At 36.9% G+C, this 14,024-nt stretch overlaps 1 protein-coding gene across 1 annotated transcript; it reads left to right on the top strand.

Moving 5' to 3' along the window:
• Positions 1-4,264: 4,264 nt before the first annotated feature.
• Positions 4,265-5,200, top strand: LOC119537196 (olfactory receptor 52B4-like). Its single transcript, XM_037839750.1, has one exon. It carries the CDS (start codon positions 4,265-4,267, stop codon positions 5,198-5,200), a length of 936 nt encoding a protein of 311 aa, XP_037695678.1.
• Positions 5,201-14,024: the final 8,824 nt, after the last annotated feature.

The raw sequence follows: 14,024 nt of genomic DNA, 5'->3' as shown, positions 1-14,024 counted from the left end.
AAACAAAATGTGGTATACACATACAATGGCATATTATGCAACAGTAAGAGGGAATGAGGTCCTAAAGCATGTGACAACATAGATGAAACTTGAGGACATAACGCTAGTAAAATGAGCCAGATTAAAAAAAAAAAAAAAACAGATATTCTATGATTTCACTAATATGAACCCCCTAAAAAATGTAAACTCAAAGTCTTAAAATGTAGAATATAGGGTACCTATAGATAAACAGAAGCTAGAGAGAGCAGTTACTTACTATGTACAGACTTGTTAACAAGGTTGAACTTAAATGTATGGGAATGGATAGAGGTGAAGACAGTTCAATAGTGGAATTATAACTAATAGAGCCATACTCAAGGTGAATATAATTGAAAGGGGTTGTTTAAAGTCATGTATCTCACTGATTAGTACTAAAAGTAGAAATAAGTTCTTGCATGAACTACTTCAAAGATCTGACACTTGTACAAACAGTTAATAATAGAGTGGTATATGGGAAAAACTACCTGTTACATCTATGGACTATATTTAACAGGAATGCCTCACTGGTACCAGATAATACTGGAGGTAAATAATTGGGGGAGGATGAAAATTATTGGATGTTTTGGGTTTTCTCTTTGGTGTGGGTGTATCTGTTATTCTCTTTGGAGCAATCAAAGTTGTCTAAAATTGAGAGTGATGATCATTGCACAACTAAGTGATACTGTGAGACACTGGTTATTTGGATAGAATATACGCTATGTGAATACATCTCAACAAAATCTGCAGATTCAAAATAAATAAACAGAAAAAAAGAAATGAGAAAGAATGGAACAGAAAAAATGACTGATTCAGTAAGTGGTGAAGCTTTCCAAATTAAGGGAAAAGCATAAGCATACAGTTAAAAAGCTCAGTGAACTTCAAGAGGGATAAAAATAATGAAAGCCATGCCTAGGCACATTGCAAAAATAAAGACAAAGAAAATAGCTTGAAGACATTGAAAGGAGGCAGGCACACAAAGTGCAAATCTATCCAAAACAATTGAGACATATGTGTTCTATAAACTGTTATGCAAGTACACTTTACAGCCTTAGGGAACAAAGTTAAAAATCACTACTTTTGACTTTAAAATTTAACTTATGAAAGCCCCAGAAATAAAATTACTTTGATGTAATCCTTTTCATGAAGAACAATACCTTAAAAATCATTTTTATGTAGTAAGTATAGACACTAATGTTCCTGTTGAAAATATGTTTAATATTCATTAAAAATAGTGTTATAGCACAGCTCAAATATATTGAAGAGGCTTTTGTATCAGAGCATCTGGAGACAGGTAGGAGAGAAAAGACTCAGGAAGGAGAGGTGAGGGCAGGTGTGATGGTTAAGTTCATGTGTCAGCTTAGCCAAGTTATGGTGTCCAGTTGTTTAGTCAAGTAAGCACTGTGAGGACACTCCATGGATTTAAATCATCAGTAAGTTGAATGAATCTACGGTTGATTACATCCACAATAACTAAGGAGATTGCCTTCAACAATGAGAGAAGTCTCATCCAATCAACTGAAGTAATTAAAAGGAGATGTGATGATTTCAGCACTCAAAAGGGAGAATTCCCACCTCTACTTCAGCCAGCCAGCCTCTCCTAGGAAATCCATTAAAAGCCTTCACTGAAGTTCCAAGCTTGCAGCCTGCCCTACAGAATGTGGACTTGCCCATCCCCACAGTCAAGTTGAGACAATTCTTATAAACACTCAGAGTATGTGTGTGTGTGTGTGTGTGTTGTGTGTGTGTTGTGTGTGTGTGTGTGTGTGTGTGTATCCTGTCACTTCCATTTCCCCTGAGAACCCAGACTAAATGTCAGGAAATATCTTAGTGCTACAGCCTATTTGGAAAAAGGCAGGGTGGATGGAGGCAGCTCTGTCCCTGGAGCCCATAGTGACTGAATCTCTCAAGAATTCTGATGAAAAAGTATAAAAGCCAAACTTAAAAGTATAAAAGCCCAACTTCCTAGCTCCCAACACACTTAATCACATCTCAGATCTCATGTCCATTCCAGAAGGATCAGTCTGAGGCTTGAGAGCAAATTAGACACCTACGTGCATGGCTGTTCCTGGATTGAGGTAAGTACTGGGCTGGTGTTATCTACACATACAACTTGGAGGTGACAGGGTTCTTGAAGTATATTGATATATGTAATAGTAAGGCTCAGCAGAAAGTATTTGATTTCTTATACCAGATGTAGAGACTGAGTTCTGAGAAAGGAGGTTGATGGGATGTGGCTAGAGGAAGGTTACAGAGGGCTGTTACATAAAGAAAAAAATGATCCAATCAATGACAGTTTCCTGAATAACTACACTGGGCATGAAAAACTAAAACACATTGAATTGGACTGCAGACCCAAGTGGAAAAATATGATGGAAGCCAGGAAAGTGACAGGGGTCAGTGTTCAGCGATTCAAGCAAAGAATTGTATGGGTCTGTGGGGACGTGACAAGGAAACCCAGGAAATTTGAGAAGACATTTATGAGGGAAGTGGAATTTGAATGGGGCTTTTAGGATGAACTTCAATTCATCAATGAATCCCAAAAGCAATCTGCAACCCCTGAACTCCCCATACTCTCTCACTGACTCTGATTAATTTTTTTAAAATCCCCCATTAATCTCTTTCCTAAAACAACTGGCCATCATGCGCTGCCCTCCATTAAATTCCTGTCTTTCTTTGTCTGTGTCTTCCCTGGCCTTTTCCTTCTGACCATTTTTCTCCTTTCCTTTTCTGAGCAGGTCTGTGGGGTAACACCTGCCTCCTTTGCCCCAGTGCCATCCCACTCATCTTCCTTTTCTTCCACTCCCTGCAGGAGGAAGGCTGTCTTCAATGGAGAGGCCGTGGCTCTTCAGGAGACAGTTCTCCATCCCAAGGCCAGCAGACTGCAGTCCCTTGACCAGAGATTCTAATGGCAGAACAATTTCTACCACCACTCAGAGGATTTATTAAGAGAAGATTTTACAATTCAAACAGGAAAATTCAGGACACCAGGAGGGGAAACTGGAGTGAGAAACATAATATTAATGAAAATCAGATATATCTGAGCTACTTAGATACATATATTAAGATACTTTCATTTAATATACTCAAAAGTCCCATAAACAGGGTATTTTTACTGTATGTTTCCATTTCTTTCTCCCAATGAAAAGGGGATTGGAGGACATGGCTCCCTTCTCAGAAGGTTCCCTCTGAACCCAGTCTACCTATCTGCTTTATTAAGCCTATCTGCTTATATACCCATCTCCCTTTCAAAGGATAAACCAAGTTATGACTTAGGCACATAGCATGATGCTAAAAAACAGTGCACAAAATATCTTCCTGAATGACTAAGTTAATGAATGAACAAATGTATGCCTAGAAGTAAATGATGACATTCCTTGTTAATTTCCATCTGCATGAGTATCTTCCAAATATCAAGTACTACAAACTCTTTTTCTCTAATTTCAATCATTTCAAAAATTTTTAACATGTGAATACCAGGAGTGCCACAGCTCAGGCACTGAGGCCCCACAAATGTTGTCACCTAAATAACGGCCTCTTGACACTTCCACAAGTGAGAAACTGTATTTGGTGAAGTCAGAGAGATTTCAAGTCCCATCTCCACTAGTCATTGATTTGTGACATTCAACAATTGATTCAAATTCTGAGTCTCACTTTCCTCAACAATAAATTGGGGATAATATTCACTTCCTAAAATGGATATCCATTCTGTAAATGCAGAAGTGGAAAGTTGTGATCCAAGCACAAATCTGCCTGGACCACCACTACCCCTGTCTCTCCCCAAATAATCTCATGCATCAGCCACACTCAACTGAAAATACTTCATGAATATTCTGTACATTGATCTCTATATCCATCTTATCCTGTACTGCTCTCTGGTCTTTTCTTTCCTCATTTCATGACCACTTACTCAATTTCAAGGTTGAGTTAAAGTATCATCTTGATATAACCTTCCCAGACAGATGTTAGATTTCCTGTGTAATCATAGCCTGTTTGAAGCAGAAATAAATACAGTAATATCTTTTACAATGATTAGTTGGAGGTATGTGTATCTTCTAATTAGACTGCCACTGATTAAATGATGTCACAGATAATATTTTTTCATTTTCTATGTTCCTTAATATTTTCAAGCACAAAAGGTATACAATACCAAAAGTTCCTGGTGAACTGGGAAGAATATTCAATATAAATCTGTATTTTCCTTTGTCACTATGAACAGAAGGTGAGCTCAGAGGCCATTTGCTGAAGTATGACTATCTTAAACCACAGTGGGGTCAGCCAAACAGTCTTCTATTTGCTGGGCATCTCTGGCCTACAGGACCAGCACATGTGGATTTCTATCCCCTTCTTCATTTCCTATGTCATTGCCCTGCTTGGGAACAGCCTGCTAATCTTCATTATCCTCACAAAGCACAGCATCCATGAACCCATGTACCTCTTCCTCTGCATGCTGGCTGGAGATGTTATTCTCTCTACATCCATGGTACCTCAGGCCTTGGCCATCTTCTGGTTCAATGCTGGGGAGATCTCCCTGGATCACTGCATCACTCAGCTCCTCTACATCCATTCCACCTTCATCTCTGAGTCAGGGATCTTGCTGATGATGGCATTTGACCACTACATTGCCATATGCTACCCACTGAGATACACCACAATTCTTACACACAGCTTGACTGGGAAAATTGGAATCATGATCTTTCTGAGAAGTTATGGCACAATTTTCCCCATAATATTTCTTCTGAAAACATTGACTTTCTGCCAAAATAATTTGATTCCACATACTATTTGTGAATACATTGGTTTGGCCAAGTATGCTTGTAATGACATTCGAGTTAACATCGGGTATGGGCTTTTGGTCATGGCGTTAACAGTTGTCTTAGATGTTTTGTTAATTTTTGTTTCCTATTTGCTGATTCTCTATGCTGTGTTCCACATGCCTTCCCATGATGCTCATCACAAAGCTTTCAACACATGTGGCTCACATATCTGTGTCATTATCCTGTTTTATGGGCCTGGAATGTTTACAATCTTTACTCAGTGGTTTGGACGCCACATTCCACCTCATATCCACATTTTATTGGCCAATGTCTGCATTCTAGTTCCACCTATGCTGAATCCCATCATTTATGGGATAAAGACCAAACAGATCCTGGACCAGGTGGTTCATGTATTATTTACAAGGTAGAAATAAATTAGGGGTAGTTTGATGGTTACATTCATGTGTCAACTTGACTAGATTACGGTATGCAGTTTTTTGACCTGATTGTCACTGTGATGGCATACTGTCAATTTAAATCATCAGTTAGTTGATTATATCTATGGCTGATTACATCTACAATCAACTAAAGAAATTGCTTTCCACATGAGAGAAATCTGAGAAGCCAAATGAAAATATTAAAGGGAGAACAGATGGTTTCAGCATTCAGAAAGTATTTTTATCTCTACTTCAGCCATCCAGCTTCCCCTGGGCAATTCATCAAAACCTTCATCAGAGTTCTCTGTTTGCAGCCTTTCCTACAGAATTCAGACTTGCCAATCCCCACAGTTGTGTAAGCTAGTTTTTTATAATAAATCTCATAGTATTCACATAATATATATGTTTGTATATATGTATGTGTGAGCGTGTGTGTATATATATATACACACACACACACACACACACGTGTGTGTGTGAGTTTCTGTGTGTGTGTGTGTATGCGTCTGTTCTGTTTTCTGGAGAACCTGATACATACAGATTCAGTACTAGAAAGCTGTGTGCTGCTATTAAAAATTACTAAAAATATAGAAATGGGTTTGGTATTGGGTAATGGGTAGAGGCTGGATAAATTCTGACATCCTCCATAGAAAAAGCCTACATTGCTTTGAAGAAACTGTTGATAGAAATATGGATGCTAAAAGGTACTTCCAATGGGACTTCAGAAGAAATGATGAATATGTTATTGGAAATTGGAAGAAAGCCAATCCTTGTTAAAAAGTAGAAGAGAACTTGGCAAAATTGTGTTCTGGTGTCAGATTGAAAGTGGAACTTTTAAGCAATGAACTTTGATACTTAGCTGAGTAGATTTCCAAGCTAAGCATGGAAGATGCAGCCTGGCATCAACCTGAAGCACTACAAACACATGCTATGGTGCTGTTGATTACACTTACAATGTGCTACATTCACCACCATCCATTACCAAAACACTTTCATCATTCTAAATAGGAACACTGTGCATTTTAAGCTTTAATTTCCCGTTACCTCATTACCTGGTAACCTATATTCTAGCAACTGAATCTATGAGTTTGCTTATTCTAATTGTTTCAAATCAGTGAGAGCATGCAATATTTGTCATTTTTTCTCTGGATTATTTCACTCAACATGGTGTGCTCAAGGTTCATCGTGTTGTCACATGTATCAGGACTTTATTCCTTTTTACAGCTGACTAATATTCCATAGTATGTATATACCATATGTTATTGATCCATTCATTGGTTGATGTATATATGGACTGCTTCTGTCTTTTAGCAATTATGAATAATGTTGCAATAAACATTGGTGTGCAAATAACTTTCCAAGTCCCTGCTTTCAGTTCTTCTGGATATATAATGAATAGTGAGGAGTCAGATTGCCAGATCATCTAGTAGTTATACTTAGCTTTTAGAGGAACCACCAAGTGGTCTTCAAAAGCAGCTGCAAAATTTTACATTACTACCAGCAAAGAATGAGGGTTTACATTTCTACACATCCTCTCCAACACTTGTTTCTTCCCATTTTTTGAATAGCAGCCATTCTAATGGTTGTGAAATGGTATCTCACTGTGGTCTGATAGGCCTTTCCCAGATGGCTGATGATGTTGAGCATTACTTCATGTGCTTGCTGGCCATTAGTATATATTCTTTGAAGAGAGGCATAGTCAACTCTTTGGCCCATTTTTTAATTGGGTTGTTTGTCTGTTTTGTTGTTAAGTTGAAGGATTTCTTTATATATTCTCAATAGCAAACCCTTATCAGATATGTGGTTTCCAAATATTTTCTCCAATTATATAGGTTGTCATTTTACTTTCATGATAAAATCCTTTGAGGACAAAAAGGTTTTCATTTTTACGATGTCCCACATATCTATTTTTTCTTTTGTTACTTGCACTTTGGGTGTGAAGTCTAAGAATCCATTGCCAAACACAAGGTCATAGAGATGCCTCCCTACATTTTCTGCTAAGTGTGTGAGAATTGTATTTCTTATATTTAGGTCTTTGATTCATTTTGAGTTGATATTCATATATGGTGTGAGGAAGAGGTCCTCCTTAACTTTTTTTGTAAATGGAGACCCAGTTTTCCCAGTACCATTTGTTGAAGAGACTATTCTTTCCCAATGGAGTAGTCCTTACACCCTTATCAAGTATCACTTGGCAATAAATGTGAGAGTTGGTTTCTGCACTCTCATTTTTATTCCATTGCTGTCTATCTCTGTCCTGGTGCCAGTGTCATGGTGTTTTGATTACTAAGGTTTTGTGATAAGATTAAAGATTGGGATGTGTGAGTACTCCAACTTCATAATTGTTTTTCAAGGTGGCTTTAGTTATTTAGGGCCCCTTTCCCCTACATATAAATATGATGATTGGCTTAAGAAAAAGGCTTTTAAAGAAAGTATTATAATATGCTCAGGGAGAAAAGGAAATATGTTAATAAAGTATTAAAATATAGGAAGTATCAGTACACAAATAGAAATAGTAAAATTATCTGAAATGAAATTATAAAATCAGTAAATACATTATCAAAATTAAAATAAAAATTTCAGTGGCTTGGAATTAATAGCAGAAAGGAGTTGAATCAGAAAAATGTGAGTGAACTTTTTATTCTATCAATAGAATCATATAATCTGAAAGATAGAAAAATGATAAAAAATGAAGTGACCAGCAAATACTGTGGATTAATGTACAGGTCTAACAAATGTGTACGCAGGGGTCTCAAAATGAAATGAGAGACTTCCAGGAAGATGGCAGAATAGGGGAGGCAGTTATAACTTCTCCACCATGGAATAATGACTAAGCGAAGATGTTCATACAAATCTCCAAAATAATTTCAATGGGTTGAATAAAGACATAAAGGATATTAAGAATACAATAGAAGAGCCTAAAGAAGAATTTGAAAGAGTAAATAGAAAAATAGCAGCTCTTATGGAAATGAAAGATACTTTAGGTCAAATCAAAAATATACTAAAGACTCACAACAGAAGATTAGAAGAGGCAGAAGAAAGAATAAGTGAACTAGAGGACAAAACAATTGAATGTGAATGCACAAAAGAACACATGGTGGAAAAGATGGAAAAATTTGATCTCGGGGAAATTATGGAGAACAAGAAGTTCACAGATATAAGAATCATTGGTGTCACAGAATGAGAAGAGAAGAGTAAAGAGGTAATTGATGAGATAATTGGGGAAAATTTCCCAACCATTTTAAAAGACATAAATATGCAAACTAAAGAAGCCCAATGAACTCCAAATAGCATAAATCCAAACAAACCTACTCCAAGGCATATACTAATCAGATTGTTAAATGCTGAAGAGGAGAAAATTCTGAAAGCAGCAAGAGAAAATGATTCACCACATAAGGGAAGCCACATAAGACTAAGAACTGACTACACAATGGGCAACATGGAGGTGAGAAGGCGGGCAGTGGTTTCTGAAAGAGAAATATTGCCAGCCAACAATTCTTTATCTAGCAAAACTCTCCTTCAAAAGTGAGGGAGAGTTTAAAATTTTCAGAGACAAAAACAAATACTGAGAGAATTTTTTACAAGAGACCTGCCCTGCAAGAAATACTAATGGGAGTTCTGTCAGCAAAAACAGAGAGAGGAGACTGGGGTTTCAGGAAGGGCACAGAATTTAAGAGTATTATTACACATAAATTAAAGGAATTAAAAGAGGGAAAATAGGTCAGACAAATTAAAAACCAAAGGTTAAGATGGTTGGCTCAAATACTGCCTTTACATTAATAACTTCCAAAGTGATTGGATTTAACTTGCCAATTAAAAGATACAGATTGATAGAATGAATTAAAAGTATGATCCAACTATATGCTGTTTACAAGAGACTCATCTTAGACCCAAGTATACAAACAGATTGAAAGTGAAAGGACAGAAAAAAATATTCCATGCCAGGTATAACCAAAAGAAAGCAGGGATAGCTATACTAATATCAGGCAAAGTACACTTTAAATGCAAAGATATAATAAGAGACAAGGAAAGACACTATATATTAATAAAAAGGACAATTCACCAAGAAGAAATAACAATCATAAATGTTTATGTACCCTAACAATGTGATTCAAAGTTCAGAGGCAAACATAGGTAAAAATTTAGGGAGCAATAAATGGTTCTACAATAATAGAAGGAGACTTCAGTGCACCACTCTCTTCTATAGAGAGAACAACCAGACAGAGGATCCATAAGGAAAGAGAGAACCTAAACAATGTGAAAAATTAATTAGACCTAATGGATATACACATAGATTGTTGCATCCAAAAAGACCAGGATATACATTCTTCTCTAGTGTTCATGGAATGTTCTCCAGGATATATTATATGCTGGAGCACAAAACAGGTCTCAGTACATTTTAAAAGTCTCAAATTATTCAAAGAACTTCCTCTGACCATAAAGGAATGAAGCTGGAAATCAATAACCACCAAAGAACCAGAACTTTCACAAATATATGGAGGTTAAACAACATGCTTCTAAACTATCAGTGGGTCAAAGAAGAAATTGCAAGAGAAACTGGTAAATATTTGGAGATGAATGAAAATGAGAATACAACTTACGAAAACCTAGGGATGCAGCAAAGGTGGGGTTGAAAGGGAAATCTACAGCCCTAAATACATACCTTAGAAAGGAAAAGCTAAAACCAAAGACCTAACTGAACAACTGAAGAAGCTAGAGAAAGTATAGCAAATTCACCCTAAAGCAAGGAGAAGAAATGAAATAAAGATTAAAGCAGAAATAAATGAACTGGAGAACAAAAAACCAATAAAGAGAATCAAAGAAACCAAAAATTGGTTCTTTGAGATCAACAAGATTGACAAAACCTTATCTAGACTGATAAAGTAAACAATAGAGGAGATGAAAATAAACAAAATCAGAAATGAGAGGGGGATCATTACCATAGATCCTGAAGAAATAAAAAAGCCATAAGAGGATACTATAAACAACTGAACACCAACAAACTAGACAACTTAGAGGAAATGGACAATTTTCTAGACTCACATGAACAACCTATACTGAGTCAAGAAGAAATAGAAGACCTCACCAAACCAATTACAAGTAAAGACATTCAATCAGTCATCAGAAACCTTCCTATATAGAAAAGCCCAGGTCCAGACAGCTTCACAGGGAAATTCTATCAAACATTCCAAAAAGAATTAACCCCATTCCTGCTCAAACTCTTCCAAAAAATTTGAAGAAAAATGAAAACTACTGTACTGGCTTGGATATATTATGTCCCCTAAAACACTACGTTCTTTGATGCAGTCTTGTGGGGGAAGACTTATAAGTGTTAATTAGATTGGAATCCTTTGATTAACTGTTTCCATGGAGATGTGACTCAGTCAACTGTGAGCAAAATGTTTGGATAATTTCCATGGAGGTGTTACCCCACCCATTCAGGGTAGGTGTTAATTGGATCACTGAAGTCATATAAAGGAATTCACAAACAGAAGGACCTCAAAGAAACTGAGAGTGGCATTTTGAAGAGCAGCTGCAGCTAAGTGAGGACAAAACACCCCAAGAGCAACATTCTGGAGAATGCCATTTTGAAATGCCACCTGGGAGCAAGCGGACACCAGCCACATGCCTTCCGAGCTAACAGACATTTTCCAGATACCAATGGCCATCCTTCAGTAAAGGTACCCGATTGTTGATGTCTTACCTTGGACACTTTATGGCCTTAAGACTGTAACTTTGTAACCAAATAAACCCCCTTTAGAAAAGCAAATCCATTTCTGGTATTTTGCTTAACGGCAGCATTAGCAAACCAAAACAACTACCTAACTCATTTTATGAAACTAACATCATTATAATACTAAAACCAGATAAAGATACTACAAGAAAGGAAAACTATAGGCCAATCTCTCTAATGAACATAGATACAAAAATTCTCAACCAAATACTTGCAAATTGAATCCAAAGACACATGAAAAGAATTATACACCCCAACCAAGTGATGTTCATTCCAGGCATGCAAGGCTATTTCAGCATAAGCTAATCAATGTTACATAATACATTAACAAATCAAAGGCGGAAATCACATGAACTTCTCAATTGACACTGAAAGAGCATTTGACAAAATTAAGCATTCTTTTCTGATGAAAACACTTCAGAAGGGAGGAATTGAAGGGAATGTCCTCAATAAGATAAAGAGCATACATGAAAAAACTACAGCCAGCATCATGCTCTACAGTGGAAGACTGAAACGCCTTCCCCCTAAGACTAGAAACAAGACAAGGATGTCCGCTGTCACTACTATCAGTCAAAATTATGCTAGAAGTACTAGCAAGAGCAATTAGGAAAGAAAAAGAAATAAAATATATTCAAATTGGAAAGAAGTAAAACTTTCATTATTTGCATATGACATGATCCTAAGTAATAATATTGAAGGTGAATATGATAGAAAGGGGTTGTTCAAAGTCATGTATCTCACTGATTAGTACTAAAAATATAAATAAGTTTTGCATGAACTATGTTAAAGGTATGACACCTGTACAAAGAGTTAATAAGAGTGATATATGGGAAAAACTACCTGTTGTGTGCTATGGACTATATTTAACAGGAATGCCTCAGTAGTACCACACCAACACTAGGGGTAAATAATTGGAGGGGGTGAGAATTATGGGGTGTTTTGGGTTTTCTCTTTGGTGTGGCTTTGTCTATCTGTTATTCTTCTCTTTGGAGCAATCAAAATTGTCTAAAATTAAGAGTGATGATGATTGTACATCTAAGCGAGGATATTGTAAGACATTATTTTGGATAGAATATATGCTATGTGAATATACCTCAACAAAATCTGCAGATTCAAAATAAATAATAGAAAAAATGAAATGAGAAAGAATGAAACAAAAAATATTTGATGAAATAAGTGGAAAAGCTTTCCAAATTAAGGGAAAAGCATAAGAATACAGTTAAAAAGTTCAGTGAACTTCAAGGGAGAAAAAAATAATGAAAGTCATGCCTAGGCACATTGCAAAAATAAAGATAAAGAAAATATCCTGAACATAGCCAAAGGAGGCAGGCACACAAAATGCAAATCTATCCAAACCATCAGGACTCGTATGTGTGCTATAAACAGTTAAGCATGTACACTTTATAGCCTTAGAGAACAAAGTTAAAAATTATTATTTTTGACTTAAAAATTTAAAACTTAGGAAAGCCCCAGAAATAAAATTACTTCAGTGTAATCCTTTTCAGGGAGAACAAAATTTTAAAAATCATTTTTGTATAGTAAGTACAGACACTAATATTCCTGTTGAAAATATGTTTAATATTCATTAAAATTGTCCTACAGCATAGCTCGAGTACACTGAAGAGGCTTTTGTATCAGAGCATCTGGAGTCAAGTAGGAGAGAAAAGACTCAGAAAGAAGTGGTTAGGACAGGCATGATGCTTAAGTTTATGTGTCAATTTAGCCAGGTTATAGGGTCCAGTTGTTTGGTCAAGTAAGCACTGACCTGATTATTACTGTGAGGACACTCCATGGATTTAAATTATCAGTAAGTTAATGGAATCTATGGTTGATTACATCCACAATCAACTGAGGAGTCTGCCTTTAACAATAAGAGAAGTCTTATCCAATCAATTGAAGGCATCTTTAAAAAGAGGTATGATGATATCAGCACTCAGAAGGGAGAATTTCCATCTCTACTTTAGCCAGCCAGCTTCTCCTGGGGAATCCACCAAAAATCTTCATTGAAGTTCCAAGCTTGCAGCCTGCCCTACAGAACTTGGACTTGCCCATCCCCACAGTCATGCAAGGCAATTCTTACAAAAACTCAAAATGTGTGTGTGTGTGTGTGTGTGTGTGTGTGTGTGTGTGTGTGTGTTTCTGCGTGTGTCTGTATCTTGTCACTTCCATTTCCCCTGAGAACCAAGACTACTACAACAGGAAATGCCTTAGGGCTGCTACCTATTTGGAAAGAAGGCAAGGTGGATGGAGGCAGCACTGTCCCCGGAGCCCATACTATGAGTTATTCTCTCAAGAGTTCTGATGAAAAAGTGTAAAAGCCAGACTTTCTAGCCACCAACAAGCTTAAGCACATAATCTCATGTCTGTTACAGAAGGACCAGTCTGAAGTTAGTGAGTAAATAAGACACCTATGTGTATGGTTGCTTCCTGGATCAAGGTAAGGACTGGGCTCATATTATTTATCCACACAGGTCAGAAGTGACAAGGTTCTTGAAGTATATTGAAATATGTAATCAAGAATAGTAAAGATCAGCAGAAAAAATTGGTCTGTTAAAGCAGATGTGGAGAATGAGTTCTGGGAAGGAAGGTGGATGGGATGCGGACAGATGAAGGTTACAGAGGGCTGTTAAAGAAAAAATGATCCATTCAATGACAGATGCCTGAATAACTACACTGGGCATGAAAAACTGAAACACATTGAATTAGACTGCGCAATCTTCTTGGAAAAATATGAGGAGAGACAGGAAAATGACAGGGGTCTGTGTTCAGCTGTTCTAAGCAGGGTGTTGTAGGGGTCTGTGGGGAGGTGACAAGGAAACTCAGGTATTTGAGAAGACATTTATGTGGAAGGTGGAATTTGAATGGGGCTCTTAGGATGAATTTCAAATCATCAATGAATCCCAAAAGCAATCTATGATGCCTGAATTCCCCACACTCTCTCACTGACTGATTAATTTTTTAAAATCCCCCCATAACCCCTTCCCAACACAACTGGCCATCATGAGCTGCCCTCCATTAAATTCCTGTCTTTGTTTGTCTGTGTCCTCTCTGGCCTTTTCCTTCTGGCCATTTTTCTCCTTTCCT

This window comes from Choloepus didactylus, chromosome 6 (genome assembly GCF_015220235.1).
Source record: "Choloepus didactylus isolate mChoDid1 chromosome 6, mChoDid1.pri, whole genome shotgun sequence".
NCBI classification, from domain to species: domain Eukaryota; kingdom Metazoa; phylum Chordata; class Mammalia; order Pilosa; family Megalonychidae; genus Choloepus; species Choloepus didactylus.
The sequence above is the reverse complement of the archived record's forward strand: the minus strand, read 5'-3'. Positions and strand labels throughout refer to the sequence as shown.